Below are 15,697 nucleotides of genomic sequence, written 5' to 3'. Positions count from 1 at the left end.
ATAAATTAAATATTGACCTTCATAAACCTCCTTGGTACCTGCAGTGCTCAGCTATGATCAGAGAAGAAACATGTGTCTTCAAGTATTATAGCTTTTTTTTTTTTTCCTGCTATCACTGATGTAGTAGTACAAACTGGACCAGAAAAAAGGTTATGTTCCCTGTTTTAAAAAGAACAGCATGATATAAGGCAGTCTATCAAAGAGAGCAGTCTTTTTTAATCCCCCTACGAGCTTACGTCAGCTACTGCAGCAAACACAGCAGAACCACCACAACAAGCCAAAAGCCACATTTCCCAATATAACACTGAATGGCTCTCTCCCGGTGCTCTTTCTGAAACCCCAGCACGATGTTAAAAAAAAACAAAAAAACAACCCAAACAAACAGCTCCCCCACCCCAATTATGACTAAAGTTAATGCCCTCTTTTGGGCACCAAGAGATTTTTCCAGTTTTACTGCCTTCTTCACTCCCCGGCGCCTTTGTGCACCTAAAACAGGCCGCCCTGACATTTTCCAGTTCGGACATTAGGAGAAGGTTTTTCTCTCTCCAGTCTCTGCTCTTTTCATTTGAGGCGTTGAGTCACGTTAGCCAGAGCAACTGCAAAGGCCTGCACTGCAGAAAACGGATATTGAAAGTCCAAAATGTAAGCATTGCCGTCAATCCTTCCAAACTGCATTACCTGGGGAAGGGTGGAAGGTGAAGGGGAGGAAAAAAATAAGGAACGAGAGGTCAATAGAAGGGAGAGACCAAGAAGTAACAAGGAAAAAAGCAAAACTGTGATACCCTTATTCACACTGAATAGTACCTTACTCCATACAAAATCAATGGGGCCAGTCGCAGAACAAAGTACTACCAAGTATGAGTGAGGACATCACAATCTGGCCCATAGAAATCTACTCTGTCAAGGAAATACACAGCCTTAAAAGACCCAGGGTCAGATTCAGGATTGGTGTAAGGGGACTTAACTCCACTGAAATCATTGATGCTGGGTCAGGACTAAGGTCCGTATCATCTGCTCCTTCAGAAAAATTAGAGGAGGATCTTCACAGGGGATCCTCAGAGAGAGATCCCACTGCATCACCCTATCAGGAAGGCAGTTTGCTCCCAGGAGAAAGCCACAGCAGGCCCTGCCCCAAACCTGGCAGAACTCCTCTGATCCACATGGGTCCCTTAAGGTCAGGGCCATCTGCACAGAGGCCCTTTGACTCTACACCACCTCTGGGGGCCCTCCAAATTCCTTGGGAACTGCTACCAGGGCTTCCATGTGGCCACAGCACACCAAGGAAATGATAGGCTGGGAGCTCCGAGGGAAAAAAATTATTTTTTTATTAATTTTTATATGACCAGAAGGGGGACAATTTGCATCACTCCAGTCTGCTCACATCTCCCTGTAGCTCACCAATCTCCATCCTTTCCCCCAGCACAGCTCCTGAGCAGTATGAAGAGGCCTCTATAATCTCTGGTGGTGGCGTGCAGACCTGCCAAAGGTCACACCCCTTACATGACACTCACGCTTATTTCTTTGCTGTCTCTCTCTGATGATCATAATGATCCCTTTTGGGCCTTAACATCTATGGATCTATAAATCTGGACCCCGGCCTCCAAGACAAGGGCAGTACAAGCTGAAAGAGAAACTGGCATATATCATATTGGGCGGAAACCAATGTCACTGCTTTCGTATTTGTCCTTCTGAAGTTGTTAGCCATCTGTTTTTTGGACAGTATCAGTGGTCAAGCTAGGTAAGCAAAGTAACATTTCCATGGGTTTATACTGACAATCTATCTTGGTATTTCTATGTCCCTCATCACTGCAGTATCCGAACCCCTCACAGTCATTAACATATTTTATCCTCTGAACACCCTGGGAGGGAGGCAAGTACTATTCCCATTTTACAAATATGAAACTGAGATGCAGAGAGACAAAGTGACTGACTGAAGGTCACACAGGCAAGTCTGTGATAAAGCCAGGAACTGCACCCAGCTCCCTTGAGTTCCAGTCCAATGCCTTAGCCACTATACTAGACTGTCAGCAGCCCACTGGGGTCTGGTTTTGGTGTATTAATGTCTCACTCGGACAAACTGAGAGAACCTCATTCTTCTGATTTCGGTTTTCTGAAATATCTAAAGACCTCCTCTTCATGAGCAGCACATGATCCTTCTACTCCAATGGGAGGGCCATTGCTTCTGCTCCTCTGGAAAGAAGAATCAGCTAGCCTCCTCTCAGGTGCTATTGTTCACCCTTCATTGGGAGTGATTTGGGGTTTGGAGGGAGACTAGTTGCTTGCCCACATCTCTATCTCTGCTTCCTTATGTATTTGGAGAGAGTGTGTGAGAGACAGAGAGAGAGAAAGTGAGTGTATACTGGGATTCACTAACGATATCAAACCAGCTATCATGAGCAATTTCTAACTTGAGATGCAATTGGAGTTTGCAGTATTAAGAGCAAAATTATTGGATTTTTCCCTGTAATGCTGCAAGTTAAGACTGTTACTAAAAGTACATTTCTTTAGAAGTGATAAGTAGTGAGATTAAAAGAGGGCCTGTCCCCAGGTCTGACAGGAAAAGGCTATAAACATGCTTTCATTATATATACGTAAACACTGAACCTCATTCTTAAAAACTGCTGATCACAGAGCTACCAGCAGAACTAAGAAGCTTTTTATAGAAGCGCAGGAAGATTTGTGTAAGTTAGAAGCACAGTGCAGCACCCCCTCTCTGAGATAAGGGAGCTTGTCACTGCAATTGCTCCTGCCATCCTACCTGTCGTCCTTCCAGCTCAATCTGAAAGTTTTTTGCAGACTCCTGGGTCACCCGTCCTCCAAAGTCCAGCTGATACACTTGTGTTGCCTCGTTCCACAAGGGCTGCTTGTTGGCCATCACATACACAAAGCCCTGGCTTCCCAGCCTCCCATCCTCCTTTTCGTTGGCCTTCCGGCACTTGAACTCATCCAGCTCACTGGCTGTCCTCAAATTCCTTTTGGTTTTCCATCCCTTTTTGCTGCCTTGGCTCTGGTTCATCAGTTCATCCCCACTGATAAAAAGCTCTGGCTCACTCTCTGAACTGTCCTGAAACTCATTCGTCTTGTTCAGCTTCTTTGACTTCAGCTGGTCCTTCTGGCTCTTGACTTTCTTCTTCTCTCTTCCTAGCCTAGGGCTGGATATTAGGGAGTTGAAGTCAGTCAGTGTCCTTGCCTCCTTTTTGACCTTGCCCTCTGTGATAGCCTGCACATTTCCTTCCTCAGCTCGACTATCCAGGCGCTTCCGGTTCTTCTTCCCAAACTTGTCTGTCCGTTGAGGAATGGGACTTTCTGTGAGGGAGAGAACCTCCTGGAAGGTGTCTGCTGTCTCCACCATTACTTCTGTGCCCACATGACCCTGAAGCTCTGCTGGCGGCGGAGACATAACTGGCTTCTCCACCACTAGAAGTGGCTTGGGGGGCAAAGTGCCTTGGGAATTCTGTACAGGCGGGCATGCACTGTAGGAATTCCATGGGTGCAAGGCTATTGGTGGCAGCTGTAAACTAGAGCAAGTGCTACTTCCTGGATACATGGGTGGCAAAGGGCAATAGGAGAGGTTAGATGGATAACCTGACTGAAGTACTACAGTTGGCTCTTGTTGTGCAAACTGTGTTGGGGCCAGAGCTTCTTTGGGGGAACAGGGAGCCTGCATTCCCTGGAGAGGAGGGACACTGTAGCTTCCTGGATAAGGTACTCCAACCCCATAACTCATCTGGAAAGTGGCAGTGGGACTGGTTGGAGATTTGGGGGAAACAAATGGCACTCGAGACATATCAAGATGCTGAGCTTGACCAATTAGAGGAGCAGGTTTGAGAGGGTTGGGCACTGAACTTTGAGCTGTCCTTTCCTGAGGAATCCATATCTCCTCACTCACCATAGGGTCCCACTGGTACGGGGGTGGCCGCTTCACACCAACGGCAGCCTCTGTCAAGGCTACAGGCATGTGCCTTATCGATTTCTCCACTGGACAGTGCTGAGAAAGTGCCTCATCCTCTGTGAAGGCAGAGTTGATATAATCTGTCCGATCACGAGAGTTATCGGGTGGGCTCAGCAAATTGTATGAGGACTGGGAGGCCAAGGGCGAAGTACTGACTGAGTGAGCAATGACAGAACTGTGTTGGGAACTGCTCCCAGTGGTTACGTCAGGCCTCATACTGCTAATACTGGAAGTGCTGTTACTAGCATTGGCATTACTGATGTTCCCACCACCGCTGCTACTCGTGTTGCTGTTACTGCTGCTGCTGCATTGACTACAGGTGTATAAAGCTGTCGGTGCCCTCTGCTGGTACTGTGCTGTCACAACATTGCTCTTAGGTTTTGATGGATGTTGTAAAGTGGCTCTTTGGCTGTCGACCAACTGAGCCATTTTCAGAGCTGCCTCTCTGCTGTTCCTCCGCAGAGTAGCATGGATAATACTACTGTCCAGCCTCTGTGTGATGCTACGGCCCTGTGACAGCTGGCTGGCAATTTCTGGGTAAGGTGGTGGATCCCCAGTCGGTATAGAATAACGAGGAACTGTCAGCCTGTTCAGGGTAGCACTGGAACAGGGCTGCTGGATTTTCTTCTCTGTTGCTGTAATCCTTAAAGTGGCAGAGCTGCCGGGACCTGGCAGGGTATAAGTATTCAGCATCCTCGTTCGAGGCCGGCATACCTCTTCAACATTCCCACTGCTATCAAAGGTCGTTATTCGCTCGTAGCCAAGAGGGGTCTGATAATGTCCTGCTGGATAAAGAGAAAAGTCTCCCTTTTTCAGACAGAGATCCATAGGTGGCTGGGTCGGGACAGGCGGGGGAGGCGGTGGTGCAGTGGGAGCGGCTGGTATGGTTCCAGGGTAAGGAGGGGGCGGGTTCATTTTGTTCAGTTGTATTTCTTGTGCAGTGCTGAAGACAACAGCGTCCCCTTCTGCCAGCTGCTGCACTGTCCGTAAAGTTTTTGCCTTTTGGTGATGTTCGTGGTCTCTGTCTCCGTCTCTGTGATCCATTATCGCCATCTGTATTGCACCCTGCGGTTGCAGGGATAACTGAGGCGGTGCCTGGATGATGCGCCCCATTTCCACTCCTCCAAAAATCACCTGTCCTGGATTGGAGTACCTGCTTGAGACTGGGTACTGCACTGCACTATCACCCGCGTGCTCTGTTGTCCCCACTGCTGTCGTCTGATTGGTCAAGACATCCAACTGCACGTTCTGATTGGCTAACAAGGACTGGACCAGTCCTATGCTCTGAGTCGGTGACATAGCTTGTGCTGAGCTGTGAATAGGAGCAATAGGGATATTGACGGTGCAGGGGGGGTTGTTCTCAGGGACTCCAGATGCTCCAGTTACTGCAATAAGAATCAAAATAAACACAGTTTAGAGACTGTTATAATAAAAAAGGAAAATTGGAGATTATTAGATTCTCTCCTCATGTGCTGCAAAATAACTTCCAGCAGCTCCCATTGGCCTGCAGCGGTGAACCGCGGCCAGTGGGAGCCGCGATCGGCCGGACCTGCGGACGGGGCAGGTAAACAAACCGGCCCGGCCCGCCAGGGGCTTTCCCTACACAAGCGACGACCCCAGTTTGAGAAACACTGGTTAAAGTGTTTTGATGGGTTAGGGCTTTGTACAGCACCATAAATTTATGTGGCAATTTCCCAACAGACAGGAAGGCGCAAACTTGTCATCTAAGGTAGACATAGGGTGACCAGACAGCAAGTGTGAAAAATCGGGACGGGGGTGGGGGGAATAGGAGCCTATATAAGAAAAAGACCAAAAAAATCAGGACTGTCCCTATAAAATCGGGACATCTGGTCACCCTAGGTAGACAAGACACAGAACAACTGTTCAGGAAAGGGAAGGCTGAGTCTATTACTGGTGAGGACAATGATTCCTGGAAATAGTGGATTTTTAGGGGGCATTTGAAGGAGGAGACAGAGATGGACAAGAAAAGTTAGAGTATTGCAAGAGCATAGGACAGCATGGGAAGGTTGACAAAGGCAACAGTACCACAAGAGAAATGGGAGAATCATAGGGAGCGGAAGGGTGGGATGAAGGAAATGAAACAGACATGCAGCTACAGTCACTATGATTGCCAGGTATTGGATTTGATGCCGTAACAGACAGGAAGCCAATGAAAGAATTCAAGGATAGGGTAATGTGGTCAGAGCACTGGGGAGGGAAGATGACTTTAGCAGCAACATTTTGAATAGACTGGAACTGGGATAGGTGAAAAGTCAAGTGTAAGAGAAGGTTACAATAATCAAATGTGAAAGAGGGCCCAGGTGTGAATGAAGGTTTAGCAGTGGAGATAGTGAGGAAAGGATAGATTTTGGTGATATTCACTAGAAAGCAGCAACAAGACATGGGTCTTGATCCAGCTCCCATTGAAATCAACAGCAATGTTCCCATTGACTTCAATGGGAACAGGATCAGATCATTAGCGAGAGACTGACTATAATGTGAGGAGAAAGAGAAAGAAGAGTCAAAAAGGACACTGAGATTTTGAGGACAGGAGACAGAAGAGTTCATAAAGTTGTCAATGGAGACTGAGAAAGGAGAAGGTGCAAAGAGGTCAGGAGGAAAAATAAAGGGCCATATTCTTAGCTGATGTAAACTGCTGTCACTCAACTGATTTCAATTTACACCAATGTATGGTGTGGCCCAAGAATTTCAGGACTGAGCTTGGAACTAGTGGTGCTGCTCCTAGAGGAAGTGCTTATTGGTAGCTTGTGATGCAAAACTGGGTAGATGGGGAGAGGTTCGGGATAGAGGGGTAGATTTGGAACACACCCACATACATGTTGGTTGTTGAAAATAAGGGAGTGAATGAGAGCCCAGGTCATAAGGGACACCAAGAGACTGAGGTGATGAGGAGCCATTGAACCAAAAGAGCACCAATTCACAGAAGCCAAGAAAAGAACAAAAATAGATGGGAGAAGAAAGAGTGCTCTACAGTGCTGAGGGCAGCTGATAAATCACAACGACAAATGAGGATTAGTGACCTTGGCCAGGATTGTTTCAATGGAGTGGAAAGGTCAGAAGCCAAATCAGGTACCTCCTTTTCATTTCTGGCAACTCCCCATGAGCTATCGACTGCCCTCCTGCTTCCCTCAGACCATCCCAAACCACAAGATATCCTCCTCTCTCCCTCTCAACCCCTCCTGTACCCCCAACCAAGCCTCAACTTAACATCCTCCTACCCAAACACATTCTTGCCCCTAGAGTCCCTAAAGTCCTTTCACCTTCATAGGATTATCTTGGAAAAGTTTTTTTCTAAAATGTTGGTACCTTTGGATCAGGGACAGAATTAGTGAATGAGAGTGGAGCGCGAAGGGTAGGGATTAGTGGTTGGGACAGTGATGTGAGAAGGGAAAGAAAAGGAGTCAAAATGAAAAGAAGTGGCAGAGTTAAAAGGAAACACATGGTGCCAACAAAAGGAAATGAAGGCAGAGAGGAAAAGAAAAAGCTAAGAGACTAGTTTCATCACCACTGCAGTGAGTAAGGGAGTCAACTCACGCTGTGATGTGGATTAACACAGAAGCCTTATTAGACTCTCCCCTTTGTTAGACTTCACCTTTTTACAGTGCAATTAATTCTGTACAAAGTACAAGTACAGGTTTCATTTCCGGCAATATCTGACCTAAATGGACAATATGATAAGCAAGGGATAATTGTTGCATAGTAATTACCCCAAGAATCTTGCAAACTTCCCTGATGATTCTTCTTAAATAAAGGACATGAAGGATGACTGGTGAATTAGAACTTACATTTGTATGTAAATCTATTACATTTGTCTCCATGATTATTAGAATGTATGATACCCATAGAAAGATGGGACCAAATCAAACCACAGATCCATCTAGTTTGGAATACTCTAGTCATGGCCAATACCTGATTCTTTAGAATATCTGTGCAAAATTCTACTCACCCACTCACCAAGGATAACTTTTGTTCTGATAGCATTAGTTTTTTCATCAACATCAATCATCATGGCAAAGGGTAGGTGAGTAGATTTTTGTGGCTGGGCTGGTAAATTTTCAGGGCAATTCTGCCAGGTTGTTTTAGAGGAAGGGAAAAAGCTAAAATAAACAAACAGAACCATAAAATATCTGGCCAGCTGTGCAAAATATACTTTTGGCTTGTCATACATTTTTTCTGATGTCCACAGGTTATCAATCTATTACCTGAAGCATGAGATTTGATTATTATCTTAGCTTGAACAGCTTTATATGTACTTTACATTCATCCAAGTAAAATTTCCATTTGCCATCATGCTGTCAGATATCCCAAAGTGTTTAAATCTAGCAGGAGTTTCTCACATTCCTCAATGGCTTTTTCCTAATTGATTTTTTGCATAATATGCAAATTCAATCAATTAATTGTTCATTTTCCTTTCAAAATCATTAGTGGTTATATTAAACTTGCCCCTGGGGCACCTCACTATTGACTGCTCTTCAGCCCAAGAGCAGCTGTTTACTATAGCTTTAGTTCCTAGTGCTCACGCACTATGTAAGCTACAAGATATTCTTCATTACCTCATGGCTATTTATTTTCCTTAATAGTCTCTTATAAGAGACCTTGTGGGAAGCTTTTTGAAAATCTACATAAATTCTATTTGCTAGGTCAGAAGTGAATTTTCAGGAGAAATTTGACAGAAAAGAGAAGTGGATAAGAAGAGGAAGACTGCTGAGGAGAACAGGACAGTAAGTTTTTTTATTCGCTTTTAAAGAGTTCTATCAGATCTCATGGTAGTTTGATCAGATTAGGTTATACTTGTTCAAATATTGCACTGCACTTTCCTTAACTCTCCCCCAGTCTCCCTAAAACTGAGGTGAGGCTCACACAGCACGTCTTTTAGCTCCTTTCAAATAAAAGGAATAGGCATTATGGATCCATCCAACTCTCAGTGAAGTCCATGGGGGTCTTTCCATTGATGTTCATGGCAGCTGGATCGAGCTCCATGTTAGGAAATATCTAATGCTGAGAACAGCATTTATATTCAAATACATACTAAATCCCCTCCTCCATGTCTCCACAGCTTTGTGCTTTAGTTCCTTCAGTGTTCTTGGCTGAATACCATCAAAGGCCTGGTGATTCAGCAAAGCACTTAAAGCATCTGATTAGTCCCATTGAAGTCCATGGGGCTACTTTGATGCTTGAAGTTAAACACATTGTCAAGTGCTTTAACTGATCAGGGCTTTAGGGCCCAATCCAAAATCCCAGGAAAGGCAACAGGAGCCTTTCCCATTGGTCTTTAGACCAAGCCCTTATTGGTTTGTAATTTTTCAACTTTCTTCCACACCTTCCTCCTTAAAGAGACTTGAGTCTCCATGAAGCCACACTTTGGATTCCCCTGAAACGTGACCTTGGAACAGGAATTTCCCCATTGCCCTCTACACTATAGGAATGATGCAAACAAAGTAATTTAAATGTTTTGCTGCTGCGCCAGCCTCTCTTTATTTGCATGGCTTCATTTTATAGAAGGAGATCCTGGTGCCTCCACCCGCTTTCATTTGCCATGTCTACATCCTCAATTCTGCTTGCATTGCTGGGGTCTCCCATTATGTCTCTCATGTCTGGGCAGGATGATCATGTAAATATCCTCCCAGATTATAACATTAAAAAGAGGCTACGTGAATATTCCTGCCATCCTTGTAATCATAATTATAAATAAAAAACTGAATGAGCATATCACATTTCCCAATTGGGCAGAGTCTTTGCTGCTCTGGGAATCTCAGCTGCTCTCAAACCCAAGTGTCTTACACAGCAGTGCTGCTGCTGTCACATCACAAGAATGGGTCTGAGAGGCTTCTACAATATTAGTTCCCCATAGATGTATATAAAGGGCTTCACTCTTTGGAGAATTCCTTAGAATTTAATAGAGGATGTTTAGCTTTCTGCTGCACTTTAAACTAAGCAATGGAATTCTTTCATAGGGATGTAATTCTCTAATAAATTCTATAAGCTTTTAAAAGCAATGTCTATAGAACCCTTTTAGTTTCAATCCTATGAAATTCTATAGGACCTTTCCATAAAGGGAACTCACTCTGTTTGTTTATTTACAGGAGTGGGGCCAGAGAGTGAAAGAATCTGTCCTCAAAACTAGCCAAGCCCATGGAATGGTGTAGACATTGAATTCAACCTCACCTGGTAAATCATCTTCATCTTCACTGAAAACATTGGGGTTGAAGACAGGCAGGTTAATGTAGTCCATGGAAATCTTACGCACTTCAGGGAGATAAATAGTCATCTGTCTGGGCTGGAGATGCAGCAAGCTGGTTTTATAAATCACTTGGAAAGGGGGAGGGGGGAAAACAGGAAAAATACTTGTTAGATAGAGAGGCTAAAAGAAGATCCAGAGTTCAACAGAACAGAGAATCAAGAGAAATCAATTTAAAGCAGAGAGTAGGGCTGGAATTGATTTTATGTAGTTTGGTTAACAAACAAATGTATGTACTTGTGTTTAACCAAACAATCATGAAATACATTACAGTAGCAGGACTTCAGAGGTGGATCCTTGCTACATGGAAGTTTTCTGGGATTGTTTTTTTAGTTACTCGTCCTTAACTAGAGGCAGCATCGCTTTAGTTATCCACTCTATAGGAGTTTAGATCTACACAAATATTGAATTTCTACACGTCAGTACAACAGGCCATTGGAGCCAGTTAATATTTTTCACTGGATCAAGGAGAGAAGGAAAAGGGTTGTTACCATCACCTCCTAAAGGATTTTTTGTCCTGTTTCCCCCTAAATCTCACTATGTAAAAATGTGAGGGTCAATCCTTGCAAACATGGGGGTTGTAAAAATATTGTTGTGTAAGCTTTTTGGGGGCATGGCGCTGCATATAAATAATAATAATGAAATGTAGGGATCATCCTGTACAGTTACGCAATACCGCTCCTTAGTCAGGACAAACATTGCTCCTATCCCAAGCAGAGGAACTCAGGAAGCTTGTTTAACATAGCCCAGTGACGAGCATGGCATTAGTACCTAGGAATCTGATCCTGCATCCTTTGACATCAATAGCAACACTCAGTGGGTGCAGGACTGAGACCTAGTTGAATTAGATAGGTACTATTTTGTAATTTCATTAATTCTTCCATGACAAGAGATGAAGCCCTGGCTGCAATGTAAAGCTGCCCTCCTCTGGCATAAACTCCAAAAACTCTTGCCCTCCCGAGGAGGTTAATCCCCTCAGGGGCACATTTTCCCCACTGGTACAGGGTGGTGCTATTTGCACCTCTCTTGTGCCGGCAGGAGAGTCAAGCCCTGCATTAAATAGTAGTAGTTACTTTAAGGCTCCAGTTCAGGATGGGCGGGCTTTAAATAAAGATACTTCTTCAAATAGTTGCTGGCTAAGCTGCAGTTCTGCAGAAAGGGACCTGGGGATTACAGTGGACAAGAAGCTGGATACGAGTCAGTAGTGTGCCCTTGTTGCCAAGAAGGCCAACAGCATATTGGGCTGTATTAGTAGAAGCATTGCCAGCAGATCGAGGGAACTGATTATTCCCCTCTATTTGACACTGGTGAGGCCACACCTGGAGTATTGCATCCAGTTTTGTTCCCCCCACTACAGAAAGGATGTGGACAAATTGGAGAGAGTCCAGCGGAGGGCAACGAAAATGATTAGGGGGCTGGGGCACATGACTTACGAGGAGAGGCTGAGGGAACTGGGGTTATTTAGTCTGGAAAAGAGAAGAGTGAGCGGGGATTTGCTAGCAGCCTTCAACTACCTGAAGGGAGATTCCAAAGAGGATGGAGCTAGGCTGTTCTCAGTGGTGGCAGATGACAGAACAAGGAGCAATGGTCTCAAGTTGCAGTGGGGGAGGTCTAGGTTGGATATTAGGAAACACTATTTCACTAGGAGGGTGGTGAAGCACTGGAATGGGTTACCTAGGGAGGTTGTGGAATCTCCATCCTTAGAGGTTTTTAAGGCCTGGCTTGACAAAGCCTTGGCTGGGATAATTTAGTTGGTGTTGGTCCTGCTTTGAGCAAGGGATTGGACTAGATCAAGGGTGGCCAACCTGAGCCTGAGAAAGAGCCGGAATTTACCAATGTACATTGCCAAAGAGCCACAGTAATACATCAGCAACCCCCCATCAGCTCTCCACCCCTGCTCCCAGCTCCTCCCACCCACCCCACACCTCCTGATCAGCTGTTTCGTGGCATGCAGGAGGCGGGGGGGGGACGGGGACGAGGGCATGGCAGGCTCAGGGGAGGGGGGGGAAGGGGAGGAGTGGGGGCAGGGCCTATGGCAGAGCCAGGGGTTGAGCAGTGAGCAACCCCCAGCACATTGGAAAGTTGGCGCCTCTAGCTCCAGCCCTGGAGTCAGTGCCTATATGAGGAGCCGCATATTAACTTCTGAGGAGCCGCATGTGGCTCCGCAGCCACAGGTTGGCCACCCCTGGACTATATGACCTCCTGAGGTCTCTTCCAACCCTAATATTCTATTATTCTATGAAATAAATTTGAAAGCTAACGGCAATAATATCCACTTTAGGGTTAAATATTTACATTGTTCAGACTTTCAACAAGAGATTCAATGAAAACTCCAGAGATTAGTGACATCCCATTCATAGATTCATAGATTCTAGGACTGGAAGGGACCTCGAGAGGTCATCGAGTCCAGTCCCCTGCCCGCATGGCAGGACCAAATACTGTCTAGACCATAAAAAGCTAGACCATTAAAAAGCTACTCTGTATAAATCTTTCATAAGTAACAAAGATGTGGCCAAACCCAAACTCCAAATGGCCATGGGGAAGTTTTGATCTGGATCCAATTCAGGGCATTGTTGCCTGGTCCCATCTCTACTAAATAAGAATATACAATTAAAAAAGGGGGTTTTCAAAAGAGTTTTTAGAAATTCCTATAACTGCTTCAGTATCTTCACCCACACCCCAATTTTGCCACCCTTAATCATGCTGAATGGGACCTTACTCTGCTCCTACTGACATCAAAGGGACCACACTTGGAGATAAGGCCTACCCAACACAAGGGTGGGAGAATAGGGCCCAAAGTGTATAAGGCTTCTTTCAGTGAGGGCAACCATTTTGCTGCTGTCTGTCTAAGCAAGAGAGCTGTGTGACAGTGCAAATAATTGAGTTCCCCCATTAAAAGCTCTGGAAAAGTTGCTGTAAGGTAAGATCTTTTTAAAGTTATTTTGATATGTATAATAGTTGTTAGAATAGTTGTAAAAAATAATACATTTTTTTTTAAATTATAGCACTTCCTTACAATAACTTAGAAGCTCCCTGATTTCTGAAGCTTTCTAACTGGAAAGATTATTCTTTCAATCCTAGTTCAAATAACTGAACTGTCAAAATGGCAGGTTCTGGTTTGATTCTTAATGGATCTTTTTTTGACTGAGTTGTTGTTGGATTTAGGGATTTAAATTGCAATTACACTAAAATTTCCCTGTGACTCAGATTAACAGCATTACTAAAGCAGCCTCTTCATCACTTTAAAGAAAATTGTAGGGAGTGTGTGTTTGTTATTTGTTAGCAAGAGCTCAAGGTTGGAAAAATCAAGGGGGGTCAGTTTTACCTGCACCAAGGTTAGTTGGTAGGAAAGCAGCCAAACCCACAATCTTAAATTTGGTTCCCCAGATATTAGACGTGACCTGAGCAAGGTAGTTGTGCTGCAAAGAAAAAAAAAAAAAAAAGGTTTAAAGTTTATTTGGCTCCTACAAAATTAGCAAAAGTAAAGATTTGTTTTCAAAAAATAATATAGCACTGCTTTGTAGAAACTAAATGAAATATCTACACGTAACTCACTTATAAATATTACTGTCTGCTCTCTTGTGAGAGAATATTCAGAGCACTAAAGCTATTTCAAGTATAAGACAATTGCATCTCATTCTCTTTTTTGCAGTGTCCTAACATCTCTAACCATCCTTCATTCAGGGCTGTATTTTGCTACTGTCGCATTTTGCTACCTGGCCACCATCACAGTAGCTCGCATGAATCAGATATATGGCAACCACACAAACAACTTGGTGGAAGACTTGGCAGCAGGGAGAACTGGAGAGCACTGCAGCTGGCCAGTAAGACCGGCATAGTTTTGATCCTTGCTTCTCCCACACAATAGCATAGTGTATCATTTCTATATCTTTGCAGTAAACAATCACAAGATAGCATATAATTTTCTCATTGGATTTTATGTTTAAGAACCACTTAGTGAAGAATAAATACATAGAAAGGAATTATTAATAAACATTTATACAGCATATTTTTCCAGAGATCCCAAAGCACTGTACCACAGTGAGTATCATTATTATATTATCATTTTAATTGATGGGTAAGTATCATGCCCACTGGACTTCTGCCCTATTTTCTATTGCTGCTATAAGTGATCCAGAACATTTCAAAAACCAAGCATTACCATTTGCGTATTTTAAATACAGAAAATATATAAAGAAATACAAAAAGATAAATGTAGTGCTAGTGAAATGGGTGAGCTAGGCAGTCCTGGGGCATGGAGTGTTTCATTTACCCATGGACTGTGCACAACACAAACAGCAAAAGTGCTTGCTTCCCCAACATGGTGTTCCCACCATCACCTGTCAGAACCAATTGTGGAGGACAGGATGGTTCTGTCCCCTGACCCATTAAACTCCTTTGTCTCTGTAGACTGACAACAAAGCTGGTGACTATATTGGTATTATGATACCAATACCTAACCACAAAGAACTGAATAAGGACTAGAAAATAATTCTACATAGGCCATTCGACAGCCAAGAACATATCAACTGGAATTTAAAAGTCTGTTATATAAGGATTCCTAAGATAAATGGTTGCCTTTTAAAAAGTCAGGGTGAAATCGCAGCCCCTGTGAAATCAATGGAGCGAGCACCCTCATCATTTACCAGCTATTACCACATAATGCTATCTGAGATTCCACCAATGTCTCCTATTATAAATACAGAGACATAACTAGAATCTCAGATACCATTGCATAGTAACTCGATTAAATGACAGATTTTCAATGGTCACCACTGGATATATATTATAAACTGTTGTTTCTGGAAAGAGAAGATATATTTAGGTACAGGTCTGGTAATTATGCAGTCATGCAATACCTGAGTGATATCTTCCAATGGAAACTCTCGTCGAGTTAGGCTTGGTGAACCAATAGAAGGTTTCCTTATTGGTAACCTTGGAGATCTTGATATCTCCTGAGCAGCTCGCGACAACTTTGGAGATTTGCGGGCATCTATATTAATTCTTCACGTAAAGCAATAATTAGAGTTATCAGGCACACACAGATGGACATACTTAACATTTCTGTATACACTAAGTACAGTGAAGAAAACTGGCATGTTCTCTTTAGGTGATGTACGCTACAGTAGAAAGTGGTAGGATTACACAAAGTCTGCTTAGTTTAATGGATAGAATCTTAAATCTTATGGGCAAAATTCAAAGGTAATATGTAAAGAGATATAAATCAGATTCTGTTACACTGACAGACTCAGATTCCCTTAGATCTGATTAGTGATGCAAAAGGGAGGTTAAGATGATGCAATTTATACTCCACATAAAGGCATAAGAATATATTATTAGATTGCACTGATTTTAGACAGTGTCCATGAGAACATAAAGAGGATACTTTGGCTACTGGACACCTGTACCACTAGTGAAAACCAAGATTTCACAAACTTGGTCAGTGCTCCTCTGAGCATAAAAAAAATTACTTACGCCTCCCTCAT

The 15,697-nt window shown here is 43.7% G+C and overlaps 1 protein-coding gene across 3 annotated transcripts in view; it reads right to left on the bottom strand.

The window, feature by feature from the left end:
- Positions 1-561: 561 nt before the first annotated feature.
- The window catches only part of TULP4 (TUB like protein 4), a 232,943-nt gene continuing 217,807 nt past the window's right edge, over positions 562-15,697 (bottom strand). Inside the window, exons 10-15 of one of the 3 annotated variants that reach the window (XM_065401694.1) lie at positions 15,071-15,215; positions 13,537-13,630; positions 10,139-10,282; positions 4,251-5,337; positions 2,759-4,148; positions 562-678 (exon numbers count right to left, since the gene is read on the bottom strand). In XM_065401694.1, coding sequence (XP_065257766.1) covers positions 562-678; positions 2,759-4,148; positions 4,251-5,337; positions 10,139-10,282; positions 13,537-13,630; positions 15,071-15,215 — 2,977 coding nt within the window. Of the gene's footprint in view, positions 679-2,758; positions 5,338-10,138; positions 10,283-13,536; positions 13,631-15,070; positions 15,216-15,697 lie in introns of all 3 variants that reach the window. The other 2 variants (XM_065401693.1, XM_065401692.1) reach the window with 2 other exon arrangements.

This window comes from Emys orbicularis, chromosome 3 (genome assembly GCF_028017835.1).
Source record: "Emys orbicularis isolate rEmyOrb1 chromosome 3, rEmyOrb1.hap1, whole genome shotgun sequence".
Lineage (NCBI taxonomy): Eukaryota > Metazoa > Chordata > Testudines > Emydidae > Emys > Emys orbicularis.
This window is presented reverse-complemented; position numbering and strand designations above follow the sequence as displayed.